The sequence below is a fragment of the Cololabis saira genome, chromosome 14, assembly GCF_033807715.1.
Source record: "Cololabis saira isolate AMF1-May2022 chromosome 14, fColSai1.1, whole genome shotgun sequence".
NCBI classification, from domain to species: domain Eukaryota; kingdom Metazoa; phylum Chordata; class Actinopteri; order Beloniformes; family Belonidae; genus Cololabis; species Cololabis saira.
The window spans coordinates 9,969,932-9,995,123 of NC_084600.1; the positions used below are offsets into that span (position 1 = coordinate 9,969,932).

Consider the following 25,192-nt stretch of genomic DNA (forward strand, 5'->3'; position numbering starts at 1 on the left):
TTCTTAAAATGAAAAAGCATTTCTGCAAATGCATTTTAATTTTCAAATTTTAGATTTAAAACTGAATATTGTGAACTATTTGCTGAGGCATGATTTGAAAATTAAATCTCAAACGTCTTTTTCTTTTTAATTTGAATTAAGTACAAGAATAAGCAGTGTTGAATACGAAAATTAAAATGCAATTCGGATTATATATTATCAATTTTAGTTTTGACTCAAATAATGCAGCTACATTCTTAAAATGAAAAAGCATTTCTGCAAATGCATTTTAATTTTCAAATTTTAGATTTAAAATTGAATATTGTGAACTATTTGCTGAGGCATGATTTGAAAATTAAATCTCAAACGTCTTTTTCTTTTTAATTTGAATTAAGTACAAGAATAAGCAGTGTTGAATACGAAAATTAAAATGCAAATCGGATTATATATTATCAATTTCATTTTTGACTCAAATAATGCGGGCACATTCTTAAAATGAAAAAGCATTTCCGCAAATGCATTTTAATTTGAATATAGTCCCTCATATGCTTCCATATAAATGGAGTCATCTCTTGAGTTTTCCAACTCTCTGGGCAGCGTCTCCTCACTGCTGACTCGCTGAATGAATAAACACATTAACACAAAACACCTGCTTTTGTTGTCCTTGTCCCTCTTTTGTTTGTTGAAAAAATGTAATTTGTATATATGGAATCATTACTACCAATGATTTTTAGTGCTAGCCTACTCATCACACTCAATACCCAATGACAATCTATATATTTTTATTATAATTATGTAATATTAAACATAATAATTATATTACAAGTATGTTTTATAATCTTATATAATATCTATCTTTGCATATTATGAGTATATATATATTAGTGTCACCTTTTGAGTTTAATTACTGAAACAAATTAACTTTTGCACGGTATTCTTATTTTCTGAGATTCATCTGTATAATGATGACTTTGAATATAAATTTGCATTTGTATTTCTTGGAAATGGTCACCAGATGGTGCTGTGTCATTTTGATATCACGCCCCGCCCCTGTGATGTCCTACTCCCCGCCCCTGTGATGTCCGACGCCCCGCCCCCTTCCGCGGTGCTGCAGCGAGGGGTACTAGGTTCAGTTGCAACTTTTCCGCCCAAAAGCTCCCCACACACTTTCCACAAAGTTTTTAAAATGTTTTAACATTTAAAAAACATTTAAAAAACAATCCATCCATCCCCTGTGATGTCCTACGCCCCGCCCCTGTGATGTCCGACGCCCCGCCCCCTTCCGCGGTGCTGCAGCGAGGACCTTCTCGGATATTTGGCACTTTCGCACTAGGACTTACTTTGCCTGACTCGGCGCGGCGCGGCTTTACACGGCTCCACACGTGTGTTTTCGCACTGCCAGGGGAGAAGTGTGCAGGTTGGGGTGAAGCTGCTGTGACGTACTCGATTGCGCAACCCCTTTGTTCATGTCGGCGCTGATCAGAAATCAGCTGGAGCCGGGAGCGGCTGAGAGTAAAACAGCCCGTCTACATCCCTTTTTTAATTTTTTCTCGACAGCCACCAGGTTTATGAACATCTGCACCTCAGAGTTGGATCACCAAACAGACGTTTTGCGCTTCATAATAAAATCGCTGCGAGCCGCGGGTCGCTCTCGCGCTGACTCCCGCTTCCTGATTCAAACGTCTGACGGCCCCGCCCCCCGACCAATCACTGGCGCAGAGGGTGGTGATGTCAGAAATAGTCCCTGCTCAGCCCGCAAAGAACCTGGCTGAAATGGTTACAGAAAAAAGTACCGACTTGGAGCGGCTCCACTCGTCTCAGCCCTAATGCGAAAGCGCAAAACGGGTAGAACCGAGCTGAGGTGGTACCAGTGCAAAAGCGGCTAATTGAGTCCAGATGTGGGAGAGGACTCCCCACATTCCCCTGTCCCCTTCACTGACAAATGCACTTCTGGTAGGAGAAAAAAATTAAATGTCTCTCCAAATCCAAGTAAAAACCAACCACTTTCAACAAGAAAACATACCTGCCAACGTTGTGCCATATTCAATAGTTTATTGTTTCTATTAACTGCCCCCGAGTTGTTCTAAATTACCTCTGAATTGTCTGAATGGGTTCCTAATCAACTTGAGGTTGTTCGCATGCTTAATTGATGGATATGTAATGAAGAAATTGCCTGAACCTGAGCTTCAAAAGCTCCTGAGTGATTGCTCCTGTTATATTTGAGCACTTGAAAATGAAAGAGCTGTTTAATGTGAAATCCATCAAATTAGTTAAGCATTTGGGCCCATCTTTATTATATAACAGCAACTAAATAGGTTTTGCTAAACAGCTTAAATGGATAGGCTAGTGTATGAATAGCTGCATGAGTAAGAGAAACTTTTAAACTGAAGCTGATCATCCGATAATCAGTAAAACAGCACATGTGCAGATGTCATGATGCCATTTCAAATCTATTTGATCTTATGGATATTGTTCATTCATTTCTCCTGAAACTCCTCATAGATGTTTGCGACCCTTTCTGGTTCTTCTCCAGGTTCTGCCACAGGGACTCTCCCCACCACCGTTCTCTCGTACTCGGACTTCATCTCGCGTCCAGAGGAGCACGGCAGCCTCCTTCACTTTGACCCGGGGGAGAGGGAAAAGCTGTGTCGAGTCGTCGTCATCGACGACTCGCTGTACGAAGCGGAAGAGAGCTTCAATTTGACCCTGTCCCTGCCTGTCGGGGGGCGTGTGAGCAAGCACTATCCCACCACTAAGGTCAACATCTTGGAAGATATTGATGACGGTAAGCAATGCAGATGATGAGCTACGTTTGTCACCAGCCATATTAACCTCTCCATCAAGACAATCATCAGGCATCTTGCTTGTCTGGTTCTATTCAGTTACAGCATCGTTGGAACTAAAGATATGAAGGATATACCTTTCTTGAAAGTTAGATATGAGGTTGTTTTTTTTTTTTAATTTTGACTTTGTCTGCATATATATTAATGGTTAATACCATGTTGGTAAAAACCTGAGGCATATATATATATATATATATATATATGCATTTTTAATATATAGTATATATCATATATATTTTAATATATCATATTATTTATTTTATTAATATATATATTTATTTATTTATTATTTTCTTTTTTTTTATGTGAAGGGGAGGGGGTTGACGTGCCCAATAGACTGGTGCCTCTGCTCAAAGTTTTGCTAAATGCCAGGCGATAGATTGTCACGGTAAAAGTCATATTTGCCAATGCTGGATTAGATATGATAGTTTATTGTCAAGTAGATAAAAGTGACTGTTGCTTGACATTTATTACCTCCAGCTCATGTAGATATGCTCTATTTGGTCCATTCCCATGTATTGTGTACATAAAGTCAGTCAAAAAATGGCAGCTCAGTGCTGCAAGCTACAGCAAAGTTTGGTCTTGTAGTTAAAAAGTGACAAAAACAACAACAAATGCCAACTACGACATAGGCTGCATGCAGACCTGCTACAAAGAAACATAGATCAAGCTCAAGTTCAACACCGAGGACAAAAGCCGCCATACAGGATTAAAAAACATCTCTACATACATATACACCGGTGTGTATATATATACACAGTGTGGGACATGCCTGGAACACCTCTCTAGGGAGGCGTCCAGGAGGCATCCGGTACAGATGCCCAAGCCACCTCAGCTGACTCCTCTCAGTGTGAAGGAGCAGCGGCTCGACTCCGAGCTCCTCCCGGGTTACCGAACTCCTCACCCTATCTCTAAGGGAGCGTCCAGCCACCCTGCGGAGGAAACTCATCTCGGCCGCTTGTATCCGCGATCTTGTCCTTTCGGTCACTACCCAAAGTTCATGACCATAGGTGAGGGTAGGTGCGTAGATTGACCGGTAAATCGAGAGCTTCGCCTTTCGACTCAGCTCCCTCTTCACCACGACGGTCCAGTACATCGACCGCATTACTGCGGACGCTGCACCGATCCGTCTGTCAATCTCACGCTCCATTGTTCCCTCACTCGTGAACAAGATCCCGAGATACTTGAACTCCTCCACCTGAGGAAGGACTTCTCCACCCACCCGGAGAAGGCACGCCACCCTTTTCCGATGGAGAACCATGGCCTCGGTCTTGGAGGTGCTGATTCTCATCCCTGCCGCGTCGCACTCGGCCTCAAACCGCCCCAGCACATGCTGGAGGTCCCGGTCTGATGAAGCCAACAGGACAACATCATCTGCAAAAAGCAGAGATGAAATCCTGAGGTCCCCAAACCAGATCCCCTCCGGCCCCTGGCTGCGCCTAGAAATCCTGTCCATAAAAATTATGAACAGGACCGGTGACAAAGGGCAGCCCTGCCGGAGTCCAACATGCACTGGGAACAAGTCTGACTTACTGCCGGCAATGAGAACCAGACTCCTGCTTCGATCATACAGAGACCGGACAGCCCTTAGTAGAGGGCCCCGGACTCCATACTCACTCAGCACCCCCCACAGAATGGCGCGAGGGATAAGGTAAAGATATATATATATATATATATATATATATATATATATATATATATATATATATATATATATATATATATATATATATATATATATATATTACAGCACGGATAATCCTGTGTGGAGTCACTTGGTAATGGTGTTCTGTCTAAGTCCTACCTGCCTTCATGTTAAACTCTGCGATTATGAGCTGCACTGTCTCAGGGGCGTCTTTACACCACCGGCACCGGGGGTCCTGACCGCTGCCTTAGACTGGGCCTTTATTGCTCTTGTGCTCCGGGCCTGTTCTTGTGCTGGCATGATTACGCTGCAAAAACAGCACCTCTAGAAATAAGCCTAAATCTAGTCAAAACTCTCTTATTTTAAACAAATGTATCTATGCCAATGGGCTAACAAAAATGTATTGACTAGATTTGTTGAACTTAGTAAGATTAGTCTAAAATAGCCTTCTAGTTTTTAAAAACAAGGTGTTTTTACTCTCTTAGAAATGAGTCTTTACAGTGTCTCCATGCTGTCTCTCAGACAAGCCTTTTTTCTAGCCACTCGTCTTTGATTAGGTCTTTGATTTCATCCACTTCTTCAGTCTTGCTGGGTGTACATGTGGTGCAGGCACTTTTGTCTCTGTTACAGTTCCTCCTCTTTTGGTGATATTTTCATCAACTTTGACAAAAAGATCAGGGGGTTGAATCCTGGTCCAGGAAAGTCTCCATAGACCCAGCTCTGGCATAGAGGGTCTGCATTTACGTCACTGCCCCACTGGACCAGCCCCCTTACTCGCACTGAGTGGCTAAATTGGCTGCAACTAGTGGAGAACACGGGATAACAGCAGATTATCGGCTTAAATCAAAGGCAGTTGGACTTGACAGTGACCCGTACAGTTACCCCAAGAACCAGTGGTCCATGGACATTAATATTTGGTACAGTTACCAAGAACCAGTGGTCCATGAACATTAATATTTGGTACAGTTACCAAAGAACCAGTGGTCCATGGACATTAATATTTGGCCACGAATCCAGTTTCCTGATATTTATATTTACTTAATTTCTACTTCTCCTCTCTGTGGGGTTGCTGGTGGCCTGGGTTCGGGGTTCTTCCTTGTCGGCCTCTGGTCTCGCGGGTGGCAGGGTTTTCGGCAGTCTGTAAAACTATAACTCTGATTTCTTGCTAAATCTATGAGTACAGTCGATCCCACAACAGCTCTTTCCCATTTTAGATGTTTTCCAGTTGCTCAAACTGAAAGTCTACGCTGCCACTCAGTATTTCTGACACTCAGTCTTTCTGACACTCAGTCTTTCTGACACCCAGTGGGTGTAACCCGCTGTGAAGTTGCATCTGTGACGTCATGCGCATTCCCTCTATACATGAGTGAGAGACATACGTTTTAATTAAGCTAGGGAGGCTCAGGTCTCGTCCAGCAACGCATCAGATGTTTGAGGACCAGGACATGCTGATGAAAAGCTGTAAAAATAGGACAAAGGCTTGAATTCACATCATTGGAGCCACAGAGATATTCTTTTTGAAGTTATATCCTCCTGCATACTGAGGTTGTTTTTAAGCCCCATACATCTACTTAATACTGTTTGTCCCACATGTAGTATATATAGTGTAACTGTAAATGTTTCCACTGGTTATGATGCTCTAGAAGTATAAACCCAAATCTGCTTTCTATTTTAGTGTTCTTCCGCAGAAACTGACCTCATTTTTCGTAGTATACTGTGACAGGAAAGTGGATTCTATATTTAGATGTCATACAATGTGAAAAAAGAAGAAATAAAACTATACAGGAAAGACAAAGAAAAAGCCTGGTTTCTGGAGTAACAGGAGGACAGCTCTTTCTAAAGCTTTTATTTATAACCCTGTTTTGAAAAAATACCTGCAATGCTGACTGAAAGGAGAAAAGAAAAGCAGATTGCAAAGTTTTGCAAATCTCATAAATCATGGAATAAATTGAAATAGTAAAGGTGATATGCCAGAAGCTGAAACTGAATGTTATTGTTCTGTTAAAATATATGCATGTTTCTGATTTTGAAACAGGGCACCGCGTTACATCACCTGTTCTTTTAATAACACTGCAAGAGTTTCATAACTGAGGAAACTGGTTTCCTCTAGTTTGGAAATTAATAATGCTACTACTCTGGGTTAATAGAGGCTAATAATCAGCTGCTCCACAGTTCAGGGGCTCATTTGTCATAAAACATATTTTGACCAAGCACTTTAAGGGGCTCTCTTTGGGTTATGGTAACATGGGAGATCACAGAATGAAAATAAACCTTTTGTAGGCCTTTTCTCTGGTTGTGTTTACATCTCAAGTAGGATTGGTAGAGCTTTATGTTACTCTGTAGCTGTTATATTATATGAATGATAAGATCAGTTGTTTCCAAGTCATATTATAATGGCAGGTTCATTATCCAATAACCAAGCGCTTATGTTGCCTGATCATTGTACAGCAACATCCTTTCAAACAATTGTCATACAGCTGCATCACAAATGGTTTGCCTGTACTGCAAATACAAAACAGAGGAACTTCCTACAACAGTTATGAGACAATAACAATGAATCTGTTGTTTTCAGGTCTGGATTGCAGGCAGGCAAAGTTCAGTTCAGGGTCTCCTATTGGAGGTGATGTAGTTTGCGCAGAATGTGGTTTGGCATTTTCTTCCAAAAATAATTGAAAAAAAAAAATTTAATGATAAAGAGGTCATCTATATTGCAGCAACTGTCAATGCAAAACATGAATATGGCGTTCGGTATTATTAATGCACTTACAGATAGGTTGTTAACCTGTGCTAATGTGTGCCATACCATCATGAATGCTGGTTTGTGAACTGGTGCTGATAATGATGAAAATGCTCCCTGCCTTTTAGCCTGCAGAATGGCACATGTATAATTCACAAAAAAAAAAGACTCTGATTGAAGATAAGTGTTTTTCTGGATCTTGTTTATTTTCTCTTTTGAGTTTTAGCTCATTTTTGTGGTTGCATCAGATATTGGTTTTCTAAAGTTTTCTATAGCTTATTGTAAGTGAACTCTTAATACATGAGCTTGGCTCTTGATGTCCTACAATGCAGCCTCTTGTATTAAAAAAAACTGCATTATTTGTATTCTTGGTAATGTTACACCAAGGAATGTTTTGTTTTTTTAGCTGTGGTAACGAATCGTTACCACAAACTTGTAAACTTGCACTGTGTCTGTACTTGAATGCCAGTTGACGATATTATTTACAACGTGTAACAGCAGAGGTATGGGAATCAAGATGGTGGCTGGTGCAGACGCAGGGGCTCGTAGGACTAGTGTTTCTACGTTTTGGTTTATCCATCCATTTTCTTCCGCTCATCCGTTCCCGGCTCGCGGGGGCAGCAGTCTTAACAGAGATGCCCAGACTTCCCTCACCCCAGACACTTCCTCCAGCTCTTCCGAGGGCAGTCCGAAGACGTTCCCAGGCCGAGACATATGGAGTAGAGGGCTGCATTGGGATTGGGTCCCACCGGGTCCTGCGGGACCCAACGCAAATCTGGCGGGAGCGGGCGGTTTGAACTTTGCTGCAGGCGGCTAAAAAAAATACTGCGGGATCGGGATGTAGTCTAGCGACAAGATGGAAATCAATGACGTGGAAAAGAATTTCAAACAATGTCTTTACAAAACAAAGACAAAGCAAGGCAAGTAGGATATTTGGAGAAACTGTGTTTAGTGTCTGTGGAGCATCTTTGAAGAGAGAGGGGGGATTGGAACGGCAGTCGGTCATCAACATTCTCTTCCTCCACAGCAATGTAATGGCCAAGTGATTCATTTGTTAAATTAATTTGTTTCATTCGTTAACTTTGTTTATTTTATGTTATTTATTAGTGTTATTTGAGCCACTAACTATAACCTCAATCACATAACTGATGCGTGCGCGAAAGGCGAAATAACTTGTGGATGATGACAATGATGGATTTGCATCTAACTTTCAGTCAGGTGCCTATGAACTGTCAATTATCCATGAAGCTCCACAATTATCTTGTAACATTAAATTTGATAGATTTGTCTGGGACATTTCTCTTGCGGGACGGGAGAAGACACTAAATCAATGCAAAAAATCTATTTTAAATCTATTATTGTGCCGGCATGAATTCTCAGAGTTTTGTGGGAGCGGGCGGGAGTGGAACACACACGTTGCGGGCAGTAATGGTCAGAAATTCAGCGGGAGCGGGATGAAAACAGTCCCGTGCAGGTCTCTAATATGCCCTCGTTTCTTTTCAATACCCAGATCAGAAGTACACTGTAGTCAGGTTGGAGCGAAGCTGCTGTGACGTTTGTAGCCTTGTGCAGACATGGACTGAGAAAGCTCCTGTTATATTATTTAATTCCTCGTGGCGCCATCTAGCTCTCTCTGGATATTTTCCTCAGCCACCAGGTTTAAGAAGGTCTCCACGTTGGAATTTGACCACAAAACAGATTTCTGCGCTGCCATTGTTCTTCAAAAAAAATGAACAAGAAGCCGCAAGTCGCTCTTGAAATAATGTCACATCCTGACTCAGACATCTGATTGGCCAACCGCCTGACTAATCAGTGGCATGTAGTGTGATGATGTCAAATGTAGCCCGACTCAGCCGCTTAGAACCTTGGCAGAGTAGTAACAGAAAAGTATCTACTCGGCATAGGCGTCAAACCGAGTAGAGGTGAGTCGAGTCGGGCTGAGTAGGTACTAATGGAAAAGTGCCATTAGTCTCAAAAAATGAATTTCTGAAAATGACTAATGAATTGTTGTAACTGTATTCTTAAACACATTGATTCAAATGGATGAACTTCCAAATTAACATATAGTATTAGCTCTGTTACTGACTCTGAACTCTAGTTGTTACTGTATCTTCTTAAGGATGTGACACTAGGTTTCCCTAATTCATCATAGGTCAGGATACATCTTGGTCGACGTGTTCTTGTAGGACGTCTCGCCCTTTCAACATCAGCTTCATTCTGGTTCAGGAACTTCTGACTCTGAGTCTGAACTCATCTTCTGCTCCTGAATATCCCCCGTGTGTTGTAACTCCTCTGTTTGACCATAATCACGTGTGATACTATTTTCATCTTGTGGCTGGCTTCTTTCTTCATGAATGAGTTTCTCAGCCTGGTTTTCTCTGCTCGGGTGTTTTCCGTCTGTGGCCTTGAATACAGGAGTGTGAGGATTATGGTGCACGTTTTCCCTCTGTCTTGGCTCCCATATTGTGATTTCCTCCACACTTGAACCCTGAGTCTTGAACTTGAGCCTTTACTTTTGGCTTTTGTGTGATTTTCCTTTCAAGCATTCTGTCCTTATTTAGGTGCCTGGTAGCCTGTGCGTCACCAAGGTAAGGACAAGGCAATAGAAGGTTTCAGGTGTAGAGTTCTCTCTCTACCTTCTCCGTCCAGAGGTTTTACAACATACACTGGACCACTTGTTCCTCTTCTCTCTTTGGCTACATGTACTTTGTTTTCCCAGTAAGCACTATCTTTCCTGGTCCTCTTCTTTCAGATACCAATATCAATACATGGTCTTCAGGTTCAAGAACAGAACTCCATTTTATCTGGTTGTAGTGTTTTTGTCCTCTCTCACCAGCTTTCCTCATGTTTTCCTGTGCACTGTTATAAGCTTCCCGCATTGACTCTTGCCATTTCTCTGCATATTCGGCATGACACTCTGGACTTGGCCAGGCCAACACACGGCCAAAGTTCCGGGGGCCGTCCTCGGGGCCGGGCAGACCGGCGAGACAGTTCAGGAGGCCGTCCTCGAGGCCTAGGCTTGGGCCTTGGTGTGGACCTTGGCCTGGGCTGTGGCGTGGGACTGGGACTTGGCTGTGGCATGGGACTGGGACTTGGCTGTGGCCAAGTAGTTGTTTTTCAGGTTTGCTTCCATTCCATTCCATTCCATTCCATTATTTTTATGGAAAGAATTTCTAAGTGCCGGAGGGGGTACGGTTCGGGAGCCACTTGATTTCATCTCTGCTTTTTGCAGATGATGTGGTCTTATTGGCTCCCTCGAGCCAGGACCTTCAGCATGCACTGGGGCGGTTTGCAGCCGAGTGTGAAGCAGCTGGGATGAGAATCAGCACCTCTAAGTCTGAGGCCATGGTTCTCGACCGGAAAAAGGTGGCTTGCACCCTCCAGGTCGGGGGAGAGTTCCTGCCTCAGGTGGAGGAGTTTAAGTATCTTGGGGTCTTGTTCACGAGTGAGGAGAGAACGGAGCGCGAGATCGACAGACGGATCGGTGCGGCGGCCGCAGTAATGCGGTCATTGTATCGGTCCGTCGTGGTGAAGAAGGAGCTGAGCCGAAAGGCAAAGCTCTCGATTTACCGGTCGATCTACGTTCCCACCCTCACCTATGGTCATGAACTCTGGGTCATGACCAATAGAACGGGATCCCGGATACAAGCGGCCGAAATGAGTTTCCTCCGCAGGGTGGCGGGGCGCTCCCTTAGAGATAGGGTGAGGAGCTCTGTCACCCGGGAGGAGCTCGGAGTAGAACCGCTGCTCCTCCACATCGAGAGGAGCCAGCTGAGGTGGCTCGGGCACCTGTATAGGATGCCCCCTGGACGCCTCCCTCGTGAGGTGTTCCGGGCATGTCCCTCCGGGAGGAGGCCCCGAGGAAGACCCAGGACACGCTGGAGTGACTACGTCACTCGGCTGGCCTGGGAACGCCTTGGAGTCCCCCCGGAAGAGCTGGAGGAAGTGTCCGGGGAGAGGGAAGTCTGGGGATCCCTGCTCCGACTGCTGCCCCCGCGACCCGGACTCGGATAATGCGGTGGACAATGGATGGATGGATGGATGGGCTTCCATTACACTTTTCCTCTGTTGTTTCCTGACATGGCTTCCGACCACCATTTTCATTTTCTGGCTCAGCTGCTGCATCTGGGGCTCTTACCTCAGTATTCTTAAATAACATGCATATAACCAGCCAAGTATATTTCTGTTCAGTATCAATCTTTATTTCTATAGTGCTTTTTGCAGATAGAATCACAAAGTGCTTTACAATAAAATGCAGAATAAACTAAAATGAAATTGGTTCAAACAGAGTGTGATAGCTGCTTTATCTTCACTGGGTAGCTGCACTAGTTGCTGCTTTATCTGCAGTCCAGCAGGCCATGGTGCGTTTTCAATCGGCTCCAGTACCACATACTGCTTCTTTAATATGTTCTTGTTGAGTGTTCCACAGATCGCATCTTGTGTTTTGGAACGATAACATCCTGTCTTGCGAGCCTTGCTGTCCTACTCTCTGAATGGCTTTTCTGCTTTTTCAGTACTGAATATACTGCTCTTGCCTTTTTATGTTCGACATCCAGTGCTGATCCAAGACTGTTCTCAAATTTGATAGCTACTGTTCTATCAGAAGTCATGTTAGTCTGTGCTAACTTCTCAATGACATTGAATCCTATTATTGGTTTTGCAAGTGGGTTGGTGCACACCTGTATAGGTACCACCGCCCTTATTTGATGGCAGGCTAAACTTCACTCCTATCCAACCCTCATAAGGCATATCATTTACAGCAGAAAGGTCCAATATATATATGAATAAATAATCTGGCAAGTGTATTTTTTTCCCCAGTCTATATCAACAATAGACACTTGAGATCTTGTAACCTCTAGCACTGTAGTCGGAACCCTTTCAAAAATCCTTAGTTCACGATGTATGGCTGGCGTTAAATTGAAAATAAAATGATGATAATAAAATGTGTCAGTTTTAGCATTTGATAGAGTAAATTGTCTTTGCACTTTCATTTGAGGTGTATTTGCATTTTCATTGTTGAAATGATTGGCAAATTCTTGGATTCTGCTTTAATTTATATTTAACATAATGATCCAACCTTTTTTTAAATGTCATAATAATGTTTTTAGTATACAGGATTCTCATTAACCATTTTGATCTGCTGGTTGCATCTGGTTGTCTCAATATTGCATCACATAGTAACTTAATCAACTATAGAAGATCATTAATACAAAGTTAAGCGTGTATACTCCTATATCCAAGTTAAAAATAAATGAAGTCTTATTGCTCATACTTGATATTTTTCCTTTCAGAAGACTCTCAGTCTTACTACTTAGTGGGTCTTTCAATCATTTATGAATTGAATGTGTGAGGGAGGACTCATGCTGCCAAACTGGGAATGAATAAAACTTACAACTGAGAGCTTATTTAAAAATACAACCAAGTGTGCCACATTAACTGAGCGTACGCGCCTGGAAACGTCTGGGGGCTAGTTATTAAGAAACTTGTAAGTTAGTTGTTCAAAGACATCAGTCTTGGTGCTTAGTTCAAAGGTATGAAAAAAGGTGTGTAAAAGGCCAATTTCAGATGGATCAAGATCTTATTAGAGCCTATAACAAGTAACACAGAAGCATAGCAGTCGCTGGCTATAAATGATGAGATGGGAAATGTCAAATGCGATCGGAAATGTCAAAGGGAAATAGAAAGAAAATAGAAGATCATCTTTCCAGATGGAACTCTCTTCCCATTTCACTCATAGGAAGAATTGTCACCATCAAAATTATGTTTTTTTAACCGAAAATAAACTATTTTTTTTCAATGATACCATCCAAACCCCCTCCTTCTTGGTTTAAGTCACTGGATTCATATGTGTCAAAATTCTTCTGGAAGAATAAAACACCACGTATTAGCTTCAAGACATTACAAAAACCCAAAGAATGTGGAGGCTTAGACTTGCATAACTTCCAGTATTACTTCTTAGTTAATAAATTACAGTATATTTTAAAATGGTGAAAAAATCATTCTTTAGATAGTCAATGGCTGGACTCAGAGCAAGTGTTTTGCAATGATCTGGAAATATCAGATTTACCATTTATTAGTCAAAGCATTAAACATCATAAATGTTTCAAAAGCATTAATATCAGCTCAACTCTGACAGCCTGGTGGGAATTCCTTAAAGTAGCTAAAGTCTCACTTTTCCAATGTGACCGCACACCCATATAGAACAACCCAGACATCCTGAAAAATGATAAAAAAGATGGTAAACTTTGCTCAATGGAGAGATCAAGGAATACGGTATCTACAACATTTAATCATAGGTGTACAGTTTGCACCTTTTAATACACTCACTGTTCAATATGGAATTAGCAGAAACACATTTTTAGAATACCAACAACTTAAGTCCATAATAAATAAAAAATATAAACTCAACCAATTGGACCTACAACTTCCCGCTAAGATAATAGAGTTATTGAACCTAAGCACCCCAAAGTTGCTGTCGAAGCTCTACAGGTTAGTGTCCAAAATAGACAACTCAGTCTCTCTTCCGATCTCAAAATGGGAGGTTGTGCTCACAGTGCACAGAGAACACCCCAAAGAATAAAACACGGTCCAGAAAACCTGAAAAATGTAGGCGATATATTAGTATACCGAAAAGGTTTCCCTTTTCTTATTAGGGCCCGAGCACTTACAGTGTGAAAGCCCTATTATATCTGTAGGATTGTTCTTTCTTTCTTTCTTTCTTTCTTTCTTTCTTTCTTTCTTTCTTTCTTTCTTTCTTTCTTTCTTTCTTTCTTTCTTTCTTTCTTTCTTTCTTTCTTTCTTTCTTTCTTTCTTTCTTTCTTTCTTTCTTTCTTTCTTTCTTTCTTTATTGTTCCGACAAAATTAGATTTTGCCCCCCTAAACGTGCCCCAAAAGTCACCAAATTTTGCACGCAAGGCCAGGCCTGGCGAAAAATAGGATTTTTAATGGTTTGCATTAATGGGCGTGGCAAAATTGCTCAACAGCGCCCCCTAGAAAACTTTGTGCCTCAAGCCCCACAATACGGTTTGATATACATGCAATCGGTACACACCTGTATCATGTCGTAACTTAAAGAAAAGTCTCTTGTCGCCATGGCCGAAACCGAAAAGGAAGTCGGCCATTTTGAATTAATCGTGTAATCTTGGCGCAATTTATGCCATTCCTTCGGCAGTTAATACGGCCTGAACCGTAACATGCCCCCGGTGTGTTATACATCAAAATGTGCGTCTCCATCCTGCGACGACGCGCATTACTTTTCTCAGTCAAAAGCGTTACCGTGGCAACTATATATATATATATATATATATATATATATATATATATATATATATATATATATATATATATATTAATAAGATATGTGTGCAGACAAAAAAGAAAAAAACGGAAATGTCAAAGGGACATGTCTGGATTCCCAAACTATGAATAGTAAAGTACGTGGCACCTGTGTTTTTCTTACCATAGCTATGTAATTTGAATGTCAAACACAGACGTAATAAGGGACAAAATATAAGCTCTTTCACATATCAATATGTAAATATAAAAAACATTTTAAAAAAAAACAAGTATCCCCCAATGTCACTACTACATGTTATCTTCAGAGATCAGTTTAGATAAACTGTCATCTTTAGCTTCCGAGAGAATAATATTCCATGTGACAGAGCTTTAATATCTAAACTTGTCATTCACCTTTCAGTCTGCTTCCCATTATTATAAATGCCAAAGAAAATATGTTAGCAAATGGTACAAAAGTAGGACATTTCTGCACTTGTATCCCTGCTGTGTGACTTTATCTAGCTCCAACAAGTAAATTATGGGATTCAAACGCAAAAGTAAACGGTGAGAAAAGCACTGTCATGCAAAGGTCAGCCTTATTTTGTCCTTCCGCTCAGGTCAAAGTTAAGTATGCAGCTCTCCTTACATCTGTTTCTTACGGAAGAGTATTAGGGCCATGCAGGAGAAAAAATATTTGAGAGGGGAAGATTTTTTTTATTGTGCAATTCGAGAAAAAAGTCGAAATGTTGAAAAGAAAAGTCGAAATGTCGAGATTAATGTTGAAATACAATTTCAAGAATAAAGTCAAAATTTCGCCTTTTTTCTAAGCATTTCAACTTTATTCACAAAATTGTATTTCAACATTTTTCTCGACATTTCGACTTTTTTTAAATTGTAATTCAACAGGCCGCTCGGTGGCGCAGTGGGTTAAGCAGCGGCTCATATACTGAGGCTACAGTCCTCCTCCTGCAGCAGTCACAGGTTCGAACCCCAGCCTGCGCACCTTTGCTGCATGTCGTCCACATTCTCTCTCTCTACCCCTTTCCAGTCTGCATCTTCAATAAAGGGCCACTAGAGCCCAAAAAAATCTTTAAGAAATTGTAATTCAACATTTTTCTCGACATTTCGACTTTTTTCTCGCAATTGTACTTCAAAATTTTTCTCTGCTTTTTGAGTTTTTCTCATTAAAGATTCTGATCAAATTAAAAACAACAATTTTCATTGTAATTTAGCTTCTGAATTTGGTCTATCTCATGTATGCTGTGTTTGAAGCCTTATTTTCAGCCTTTGTCTGCAGATTTGACATCCATCATGTGTGCCATTTGTGCAGCTCTTTGTCATCATGCGGATGGCTCTGGTCATGGGGACCTCGTTGTTGTCAGCGGCTCATACTCTTCTCCTAGGTCCTTGCTGTCTTCATCATTCTTATCAACTTGTGTGTCCTCCATCAACTCTTCATCACTGTGACATTTGAAGTCCTGTGAGGGCAACATCAAAGAACTGAGTATCACACGTATTGCTGGATGCGATAGCAGCTCAGCCTCCGGTCACATTGGTTCTCACCACCCAACGTTGTCGCTGAAGTGTTTGATCACAGCTGCCCTTATCACCTAGACTGAGAGGTTTTTTTTACTGTTTTGGTTCAGATATACCCAGGATCTTTCCCATGCAATGTGGAAGTCAACAGCACAGACTGGCTGTCATATCGATGAGTGACTGCCAGCCGCTGATGCTCATGCTCCTATCCCTTCTTTTTGTCGCTGCCTGTCTCCAGGCAGCTTTCGAAGTTTTGGGACTTGGTTCTTCATAAACCTTCCAGCTGAAATAGAAATAGTTAAAAATAGAGTGCAGCACATCCTGTGAAGTATCTGCTCTTCACTCCAAACAAGCACCAGTCTTTGGACGTCAAATGTATTCTTCCCTGTGTACACTTGAGAAGGCATTTGTGTGTATAGTAGTGGTCATAGTACCGGCAGCTGGACTTTCACTTTAATGCATCAAGCTATGATTTTCTTTGTCCCTTGCGTTAACACATTTCTTTTGTGATTGTCATGCTCAAAGGTCAGCCTTATTTTGTCCCTCCGCTCAGGTCAAAGTTAAGTATGCAGCTCTCCTTACATCTGTTTTTTTCTGTATTAGGGCCATGCAGGAGAAAAAATATTTGAGAGGGGGAGATTTTTTGTTTTTACTGTGCACTTTATCCTATTATCCTATCAACTTTATTCACGAAATTTTGTTTTTTTTCTCAACAGTTCGACTTTTTCTCGAAATTGTACTTCCACATTAATCTCAACATTTCGACTTTTTTCTCAAAGTGCATAATGAAAAAAAAAATCTTCCTCCTCTGAAATATTATTTTTATTTTTCTCCTTGCAGGCCATAATACTCTTCCGTACATTTCTCTACACCCTCTGAATATTTTATATTATATATAATAGGTCATGAAATCCTTAAATTATTTGCAATTATGTGTTAGTATCCATCATAGTTTATCATACATTTGCCCGTTTAGTTTTTATCAAAGATTGGTGAACATCTCCAGATCTCAACTGAAATGTTTTTTTTTTTGTTTTTTTTTCTTAAAGTAAAATAACACCATACAGTATGTCAACCTCAGTGTTAGTGTTATTTCAGTTAGATAGAGTCCAGGGTTAATTGCTTTCCAAATGACTGCATTCTGCTTTTATAGATATAGAAAAAATATTTATTCCTCATTTGATCCCTTGTAGGTGTGAATTTTACCCCTAAGCATCAACATTTACCCTTGAGTTCCAAAGCAGTGTTTAAACAGATTTGTAAGGTTTTGATGGGGCTGCATTCCTGCTGGGGCAGACGTAGCGCCTCAGAGGACAGCTGAGAATGCTCTGGAAACTGTATTTTAAGTCACGCTAACACAAATGGTTACAGACACCCACACATTAGTAATTATCATAATTTGTTTTTACACCTTCCCCAGCCCTCACGCACACACCAGACTGCGAAGACAGAGCCGGTGCCCCAGAGGGGAGAAGGGATCTGTCATTCATCACTCACCCCTCAGCTGCCTCTCATGGTGTTGAGTCAGGCCCTGTCGAGATATGTGTAAATGCAGACTTATCTATATATATATATGTGCAGGGGTGCACACAAGCCGGTACTCGAGGGCTAGTCTACTGCATGTTTTAGATGTTTCCCTGTCTTCAACACACCTGATTCTAATCACTGGTCGTCATCAACATGTCATCAAGGTTTACACAACTCTGTTGGTGACACAGCCTTGTCTATCAGGGTTGTGTTGAGGCAGAAACATCTAAAACCTGCAGTAGACTGGCCCTATATATATATATATATATATATATATATATATATATATATATATATATATATATATATATATATATATATATATATATATATGCTGTTAAGCAATTAAAAACTTCTTGCAATTAATGAATTAAGATCTGTAATTAATTTAATTATTCACTTTATAATCGCACCTACAAATTACTGAGAAAAGGCCTCAACTTGACATGTTTTCTTTTAAATTCATTAAATTATTGTGGCAGATCAAACGATTGATATATACAGTAACAAAAAAAGTAGCTTTATAGTATTTTTTATTAACAGATTGAACAGATGCAGTCCTAAACATTTACATCCACTTGGCGAGAACATTCTCTGTTGCAGACGTGCGCATGCGCGTTGCTCTCCTCCAGTCTAATTTGGGTAAGAGCGTTGCTGTGGTAACATCGTTGCTGTGGTAACATCGTTGCTGTGGTAAAACCGTTGCTGTGGTAAAACCGTTGCTGTGGTAACATCGTTGCTGTGGTAACATCGTTGCTGTGGTAACATCGTTGCTGTGGTAAAACGGTTGCTGTGGTAACATCGTTGCTGTGGTAACATCGTTGCTATGGTAACACCGTTGCTGTGGTAAAACCGTTGCTGTGGTAACACCGTTGCTGTGGTAACATCGTTGCTGTGGTAACACCGTTGCTGTGGTAACACCGTTGCTGTGGTAACATCGTTGCTGTGGTAACATCGTTGCTGTGTTAACATCGTTGCTATGGTAACACCGTTGCTGTGGTAACACCGTTGCTGTGGTAACATCGTTGCTGTGGTAACACTTTTGCTGTGGTAACACTGTTGCTGTGGTAACATTGTTGCTGTGGTAACACCGTTGCTGTGGTAACACTGTTGCTGTGGTAACATCGTTGCTGTGGTAACACCGTTGCTGTGGTAACATCGTTGCTGTGGTAACATCGTTGCTGTGGTAACACCGTTGCTGTGGTAACACCGTTGCTGTGGTAACACCGTTGCTGTGGTAACACTGTTGCTGTGGTACACCGTTGCTGTGGTAACACCGTTGCTGTGGTAACATCGTTGCTGTGGTAACATCGTTGCTGTGGTAACATTGTTGCTGTGGTAACATCGTTGTTGTGGTAACATCATTGCTGCTAACGTTAGCTGTGGTAACACCGTTGTTGTGGTAACATCGTTGCTGCTAACGTTAGCTGTGGTAACATCGTTGCTGTGGTAACATCGTTGCTGTGGTAACACCGTTGCTGTGGTAACATCGTTGCTGTGGTAACATCGTTGTTGTGGTAACATCATCGCTATGGTAACACCGTTGCTGTGGTAACATCGTTGCTGCTAACGTTAGCTGTGGTAACATCGTTGCTGTGGTAAAACGGTTGCTGTGGTAACATCGTTGCTGTGGTAACATCGTTGCTATGGTAACACCGTTGCTGTGGTAAAACCGTTGCTGTGGTAACACCGTTGCTGTGGTAACATCGTTGCTGTGGTAACACCGTTGCTGTGGTAACACTGTTGCTGTGGTAACACTGTTGCTGTGGTAACACCGTTGCTGTGGTAACACCGTTGCTGTGGTAACATCGTTGCTGTGGTAACATCGTTGCTGTGTTAACATCGTTGCTATGGTAACACGTTGCTGTGGTAACACCGTTGCTGTGGTAACATCGTTGCTGTGGTAACACTTTTGCTGTGGTAACACTGTTGCTGTGGTAACATTGTTGCTGTGGTAACACCGTTGCTGTGGTAACACTGTTGCTGTGGTAACATTGTTGCTGTGGTAACACCGTTGCTGTGGTAACATCGTTGCTGTGGTAACATCGTTGCTGTGGTAACACCGTTGCTGTGGTAACACCGTTGCTGTGGTAACACCGTTGCTGTGGTAACACTGTTGCTGTGGTAACACCGTTGCTGTGGTAACACCGTTGCTGTGGTAACACCGTTGCTGTGGTAACATCGTTGCTGATAACATTAGCTGTGGTAACATTGTTGCTGTGGTAACATCATTGTTGTGGTAACATCATTGCTGCTAACGTTAGCTGTGGTAACACCGTTGTTGTGGTAACATCGTTGCTGCTAACGTTAGCTGTGGTAACATCGTTGCTGTGGTAACATCGTTGCTGTGGTAACACCGTTGCTGTGGTAACATCGTTGCTGTGGTAACATCGTTGTTGTGGTAACATCATCGCTATGGTAACACCGTTGCTGTGGTAACATCGTTGCTGCTAACGTTAGCTGTGGTAACATCGTTGCTGTGGTAACACCGTTGCTGTGGTAACATCGTTGCTGTGTTAACATCGTTGCTATGGTAACACCGTTGCTGTGGTAAAACCGTTGCTGTGGTAACACCGTTGCTGTGGTAACATCGTTGCTGTGGTAACATCGTTGCTGTGGTAACACCGTTGCTGTGGTAACACCGTTGCTGGTAACATTAGCTGTGGTAACATTGTTGCTGTGGTAACATCGTTGTTGTGGTAACATCATTGCTGCTAACGTTAGCTGTGGTAACACCGTTGTTGTGGTAACATCGTTGCTGCTAACGTTAGCTGTGGTAACATCGTTGCTGTGGTAACATCGTTGCTGTGGTAACATCGTTGCTGTGGTAACACCGTTGCTGTGGTAACATCGTTGCTGTGGTAACATTGTTGTTGTGGTAACATCATCGCTATGGTAACACCGTTGCTGTGGTAACATCGTTGCTGCTAACGTTAGCTGTGGTAACATCGTTGCTGTGGTAACACCGTTGCTGTGGTAACATCGTTGTTGTGGTAACATCATTGCTGTGGTAACACCGTTGCTGCTAACGTTAGCTGTGGCTGCGCTCGCGACCGGGTGCTCTGTGTTTATGTGGCTAAACTTGAGCTGCTTCGGTGGTAATAAAGTCCTTTCTACAAAGAACATATCACTCTACCTTTATCAATGGTGCCGTCGGGGGGTTTTAGGGCCAATCCCAATTCTCCTTCACTCGCCCTTCTTTTCTCCACTCGCACTTCTTTTCTTCCCTTAGCCCTAAAAAAGAAGGGGGAGATTTTAGGGCACTTGAAATCTAGCGCACTTGGCCCAGGTGCCTGTCCCAATTCTCCCCCTACCCCTCGTTTTCATCCCTAACCTGATCAGGAAGCTGAGAGCCAAAAGCTGTTTTAATTTCAGCTGTAGCTCTGTTAATATGGCACTTATATTCCATATAAAAAAATGTGCACAGAAATATTTACAAAAAAAAAAGTTTGCAGTGTATGTGCTGCTACTGCTGATGAGGTGTCCTGTCCACCATTTTCTCTAAAAGGTTCAGAAACCTGTCCATGTGTTCTTCATATAGTTTTGTACTTGTGTGGTTTTACTCACTTGGAAATACTTTTAAATTGTCTAATAAAACTTGTTACACAACAGTTTTCTCTTCTGGGGTTTCTCAAAGTAAGGTAATGTCTCAAATTATAAACTGTACAACGAGATCAATAGTAAAATAAGGATAGTGAGAGAATCTGCAGTAAAAAAGGCTTTATTTGCTATATTCAAATACAATTTTTAAAAAGAAAAAAGTAAACATTGCACGCAGAACAAAGAAAGGTGCTGTTCCATATAAAAAAATTTGCACAGAAATATGTACAAAAAAAAAGCTTTGCAGTGTATGTGCTGCTACTGCTGATGAGGTGTCTGGTCCACCATTTTCTCTAAAAGGTTCAGAAACCTGTCCATGTGTTCTTCATTTTTTTGACATCTTCTGTCTTCTTTGGCGGCCTCAGCTTGAAGGAAGTCCTGCATAGAGAGTTTCTTTTTTTTGGGGATCGGGGCGAAAGTGGACCTGATGCCTGAAGCTCCAGCTTCCTCTTCCAGCTTCCTCTTCCAGCTGGTGAGGCAGAGCTTGAGGCCGATGTGCTGGCGTCTTCCAAAGTGTTCTGAGATAAAAAAGATGGATACACATGTTGATTACACACATGACTGGACTATCATACACACCCACAACATCATACCAGGTTAATTATCACTGTATAAATAAAAATGACCTCTGTGCTATTAATAAATACTTTACATGGATTTTTTTTTTGTTAAGCATCATCTCTTTAGCAGATAATATTACCTACCCATTTTTTGCCAATTTGTGCTGTGGTCACCTTCCCCTCCAGTTCCAGCTCTTTGATGAGTTTCCTGTAACAGAAAACAGTGATGAATAGTAGTTATACCATGGTTAAGGACCCCATCACAGATATTCTGCAAGCAGATAGCTAGATCACTCACTCCCACAGTGGTTTAGCAGCATATTTCTTCTTAGTAAAATTCTCCTCGTTGTTAGTCCTAAAGCTTATTAGGTGTCGGACCTGATCCGGAGTCCCTGGAATGAAATGTGATTACTGCAATGCACAAACGTCCTCGTAAAAAAAAAAAACCAAACAAACAACAAAAAGAAAACGTTTGAACTATTGTAACAGGCAGCAAGCAACGTTATTATTACTTCGTAACCCCCCCCCCCAAATAACGTTGCTGCCTTATAGTAATGTGAAACAACAAATTTGTAGAAAATATGAGAGTTAACGAGTAGTTAACAGGACATGGCCATGTTATCTACCCGACTCATCATGCAGCCACATATGCATTATCTTACGTTAACTCAGAATCAGAATCAGCTTTATTGGCCAGGTTCTAACATTGTCCAACAAGTAATTTGACTCCGGTAATTTCACTCTTTGGTATTAAAAATAAACAATAAACAATGTGGTATTTCTATGTACTGTTCAAACTGTTAAAACATACAAAAGCACTGTGATTTTTTTAATTCCATGGGACATTATACTTACATTTGTGGGTTCAATATCCTCCTGCTCTTTGCGGTTCGCCATTTGACTCAAAAAAAATGAAAAAATGCTTGCTTGCTCAAAATCGAGACGAGTCTGCAAAGCATGTTTTCCTCGGTCGGCGAGCTAGACGCAGCCTACGGCGTAGCTTACGTAACCTACAGCGTCGCTTACGTAGGTTACGTAACCATATTCCGGCGCGATCTTAGCGAACAACGGACAAAAAAGGGATGATGTACATTCACTGAGTGAATATTATGAAAGTAAAATATCGGTTTGCGCCGAGAAATGTAATCAAAATGCATTTTTATGCAGAAACTAACTCAAAATATTTATTTTATTCCCAAAAAAACAAGAAATGTCCTCCATGTTTTTTTTTTGATTCAGTCCGCAAATGACGACGAAAAGCATTCTGGGAAATTTTCATACCCCCTCGCTCGCCAAGTCAGCATCTGAAATCCCTCGATTTGAAGGGGCTATTCTCAGCCCCTAGCCCTCGTTATGCCCCCTCCCCCTAGGTGAAAAGAGGAATTGGGACACCACTACCTTCACGGGAACGCGCAAAAGTTAGGGTTAGGGAAGAAAAGGAGGGCGAGGGGGAGTATTGGGACGCACCCTTAGAAATATAAATTCCCCGTTCACTGGACCACAATTTTCACCTGCTCCTCCATTATTCAATTCAATTCAATTCAATTTTATTTATATAGCGTCTAATACAACAAAAGTTGTCTCTAGGCGCTTTCCAGAGACCCAGAACATGACCCCCGAGCAGTTATCACCTCTCCGCTGCATGTTTCCAATATTACTATTAAAGTCCAGCCCAACTCAAAGGGGAAAAAAATGAAAGTAAAAGAAATGTAAATAAATATCTCCATTCTGTTTGCTGATGTATTCGGTCAGATGTCAGTATCTGCTTGTGCTTACATCCACCTACACATTGTGTGTGCTTTCCTTTTACTCAGCGACTGTACAAATACACAAATTCTATAAACATTTCAAACCACCGCTCCATCTCCAACATGTGTGTGGGAGGGAAGGGTAAAGAGAGGTGTGCAGGGGCACGGGCCTTCACTTGATGCTGACGGGAGACGCTTCCCCTGAGCTGTCTCTGCTCCTGTCAGTCATATACATCCCCAGTGTTGTTGTTTTATCAAATCAGTTGACCGATTCCTCTCAAATCTCCATCTGTCGTTCTTCTTTTTCTCCCTATAAACATGGAAGAAGAAAAAAAGTGTATATAAATACACATATATATATATATATATATATATATATATATATATATATATATATATATATATATATATATATATATATATATATATATATATGGAGTGTGTGTGTGTGTGTGTGTGTGTGTGTGTGTGTGGACTTTTAGGTGTTTGATCTTGACACTAAATGAATAGTAATAATGACATAGCCACTATTTTGAGTTGTATGCCAGCTAGAAGAGCCAAGTGAGAATAAGTAGCAGCTTAAATGCTTTATTGTGTCAGGTTTTATTTTATTTGTATTTTCTCCTTTGGACTTGACAGGGGGCTTGGGAGAGATGAAGCTGTCGAATACACACTAGACTGCCTCCAATTTACCGCCTCAGGAAGCAATCCTTGTTCAAACAAGTCTTTCAGCTGTCTGGGGGGCTGCCTTCTCTGTTGCACCATCTCACCACTCACTTTTCCCAGGAAAAAAAGGCCACACACACACAACCACACACACAGTATATATACACACACACACACACACACACGCAGGCTTTGTGTTCGGTGCTAACTGCATCCTTATTTGTTAAGAGTACTTAATTCTTCTGTCAGAAGGCGAGACTCCGGCTGTTCTTGGTGGGACTATTGTGGCTGATTGTGTCTCCTGGTTCTTTGTGGAGGGGAGAGAAATCAAATGGGAGTTCATTGTACTTGCACCTCTAGGCCATTCAGTTCTTCACGGACTGGATGTACAACAACAGCAGCACCATTTAAAAAAATCACTCTACAAATCTGCTCTGGCACAGTTGGACTGATTCCATAGAAAAGTCCATTGAGATCATTGTTAATAAATAAAACAGACTCATGTTGACTCAGGCTCTGATAGGAGTTGCATGGAAATGCAGCTTCTGACCAGTAAGGGGAAACATTTCCTCTCTGCTTGGATCGATGGGAATGAGCACAGGTGAGTAATATAAACAATGACTGTGTAAACGAGCAAATGGCAGTTAATTGTTTGATTGGATAGAGCCCAGGAAAGGTCAGACCTCCCTGCAGTTTAGCATTACGCTAATGGCCTATGACTTTTTGACCTAAGTGTGGCATCAGCTTTACGATTGGTTCAGGTCCGGCTTTGAGAGGCTGCTGACGGAGCCAGATTAAAGCAAATCCAGGCAATAACACAGGAAATATCCAAATCTACACGTGTCTCATGTGCTCTAATGGCGCTTTTCCACTAGTACCTACTCGTCTCTACTCATCTCAGCTCGGCTCGACTCAACTCGGCCAAGTTTCTTTTCCAGAACAATCCAGCATCTGGAGAAGTGGGCGGGCGAGTGAAGCTGCTGTGACGTATTTGATTGTTTGATCTAAACAAAGAATACAACAACACTAAACATGTAGAACCTGGAGGAGATGATAGATGTGCTGCTGGGTCTGTG

General features: G+C 41.6%; 1 protein-coding gene and 1 long non-coding RNA gene across 2 annotated transcripts in view; one reads left to right on the top strand and one right to left on the bottom strand.

Annotated features, from left to right (window-relative positions):
• Window positions 1-25,192, top strand: part of LOC133459560 (FRAS1-related extracellular matrix protein 2-like) — a 146,448-nt gene that overhangs the window by 84,739 nt on the left and 36,517 nt on the right. The window contains exon 6 of the mRNA XM_061739627.1: window positions 2,513-2,764. Coding sequence (XP_061595611.1) covers window positions 2,513-2,764 — 252 coding nt within the window. The remainder of the gene's footprint in view (window positions 1-2,512; window positions 2,765-25,192) is intronic.
• On the bottom strand, window positions 21,400-22,135 carry LOC133460230 (uncharacterized). Its single transcript, XR_009784097.1, has 3 exons — window positions 22,001-22,135; window positions 21,847-21,910; window positions 21,400-21,660 (listed from the first exon to the last, which is right to left on the bottom strand). It is a non-coding gene; the product is annotated as an uncharacterized LOC133460230 (long non-coding RNA).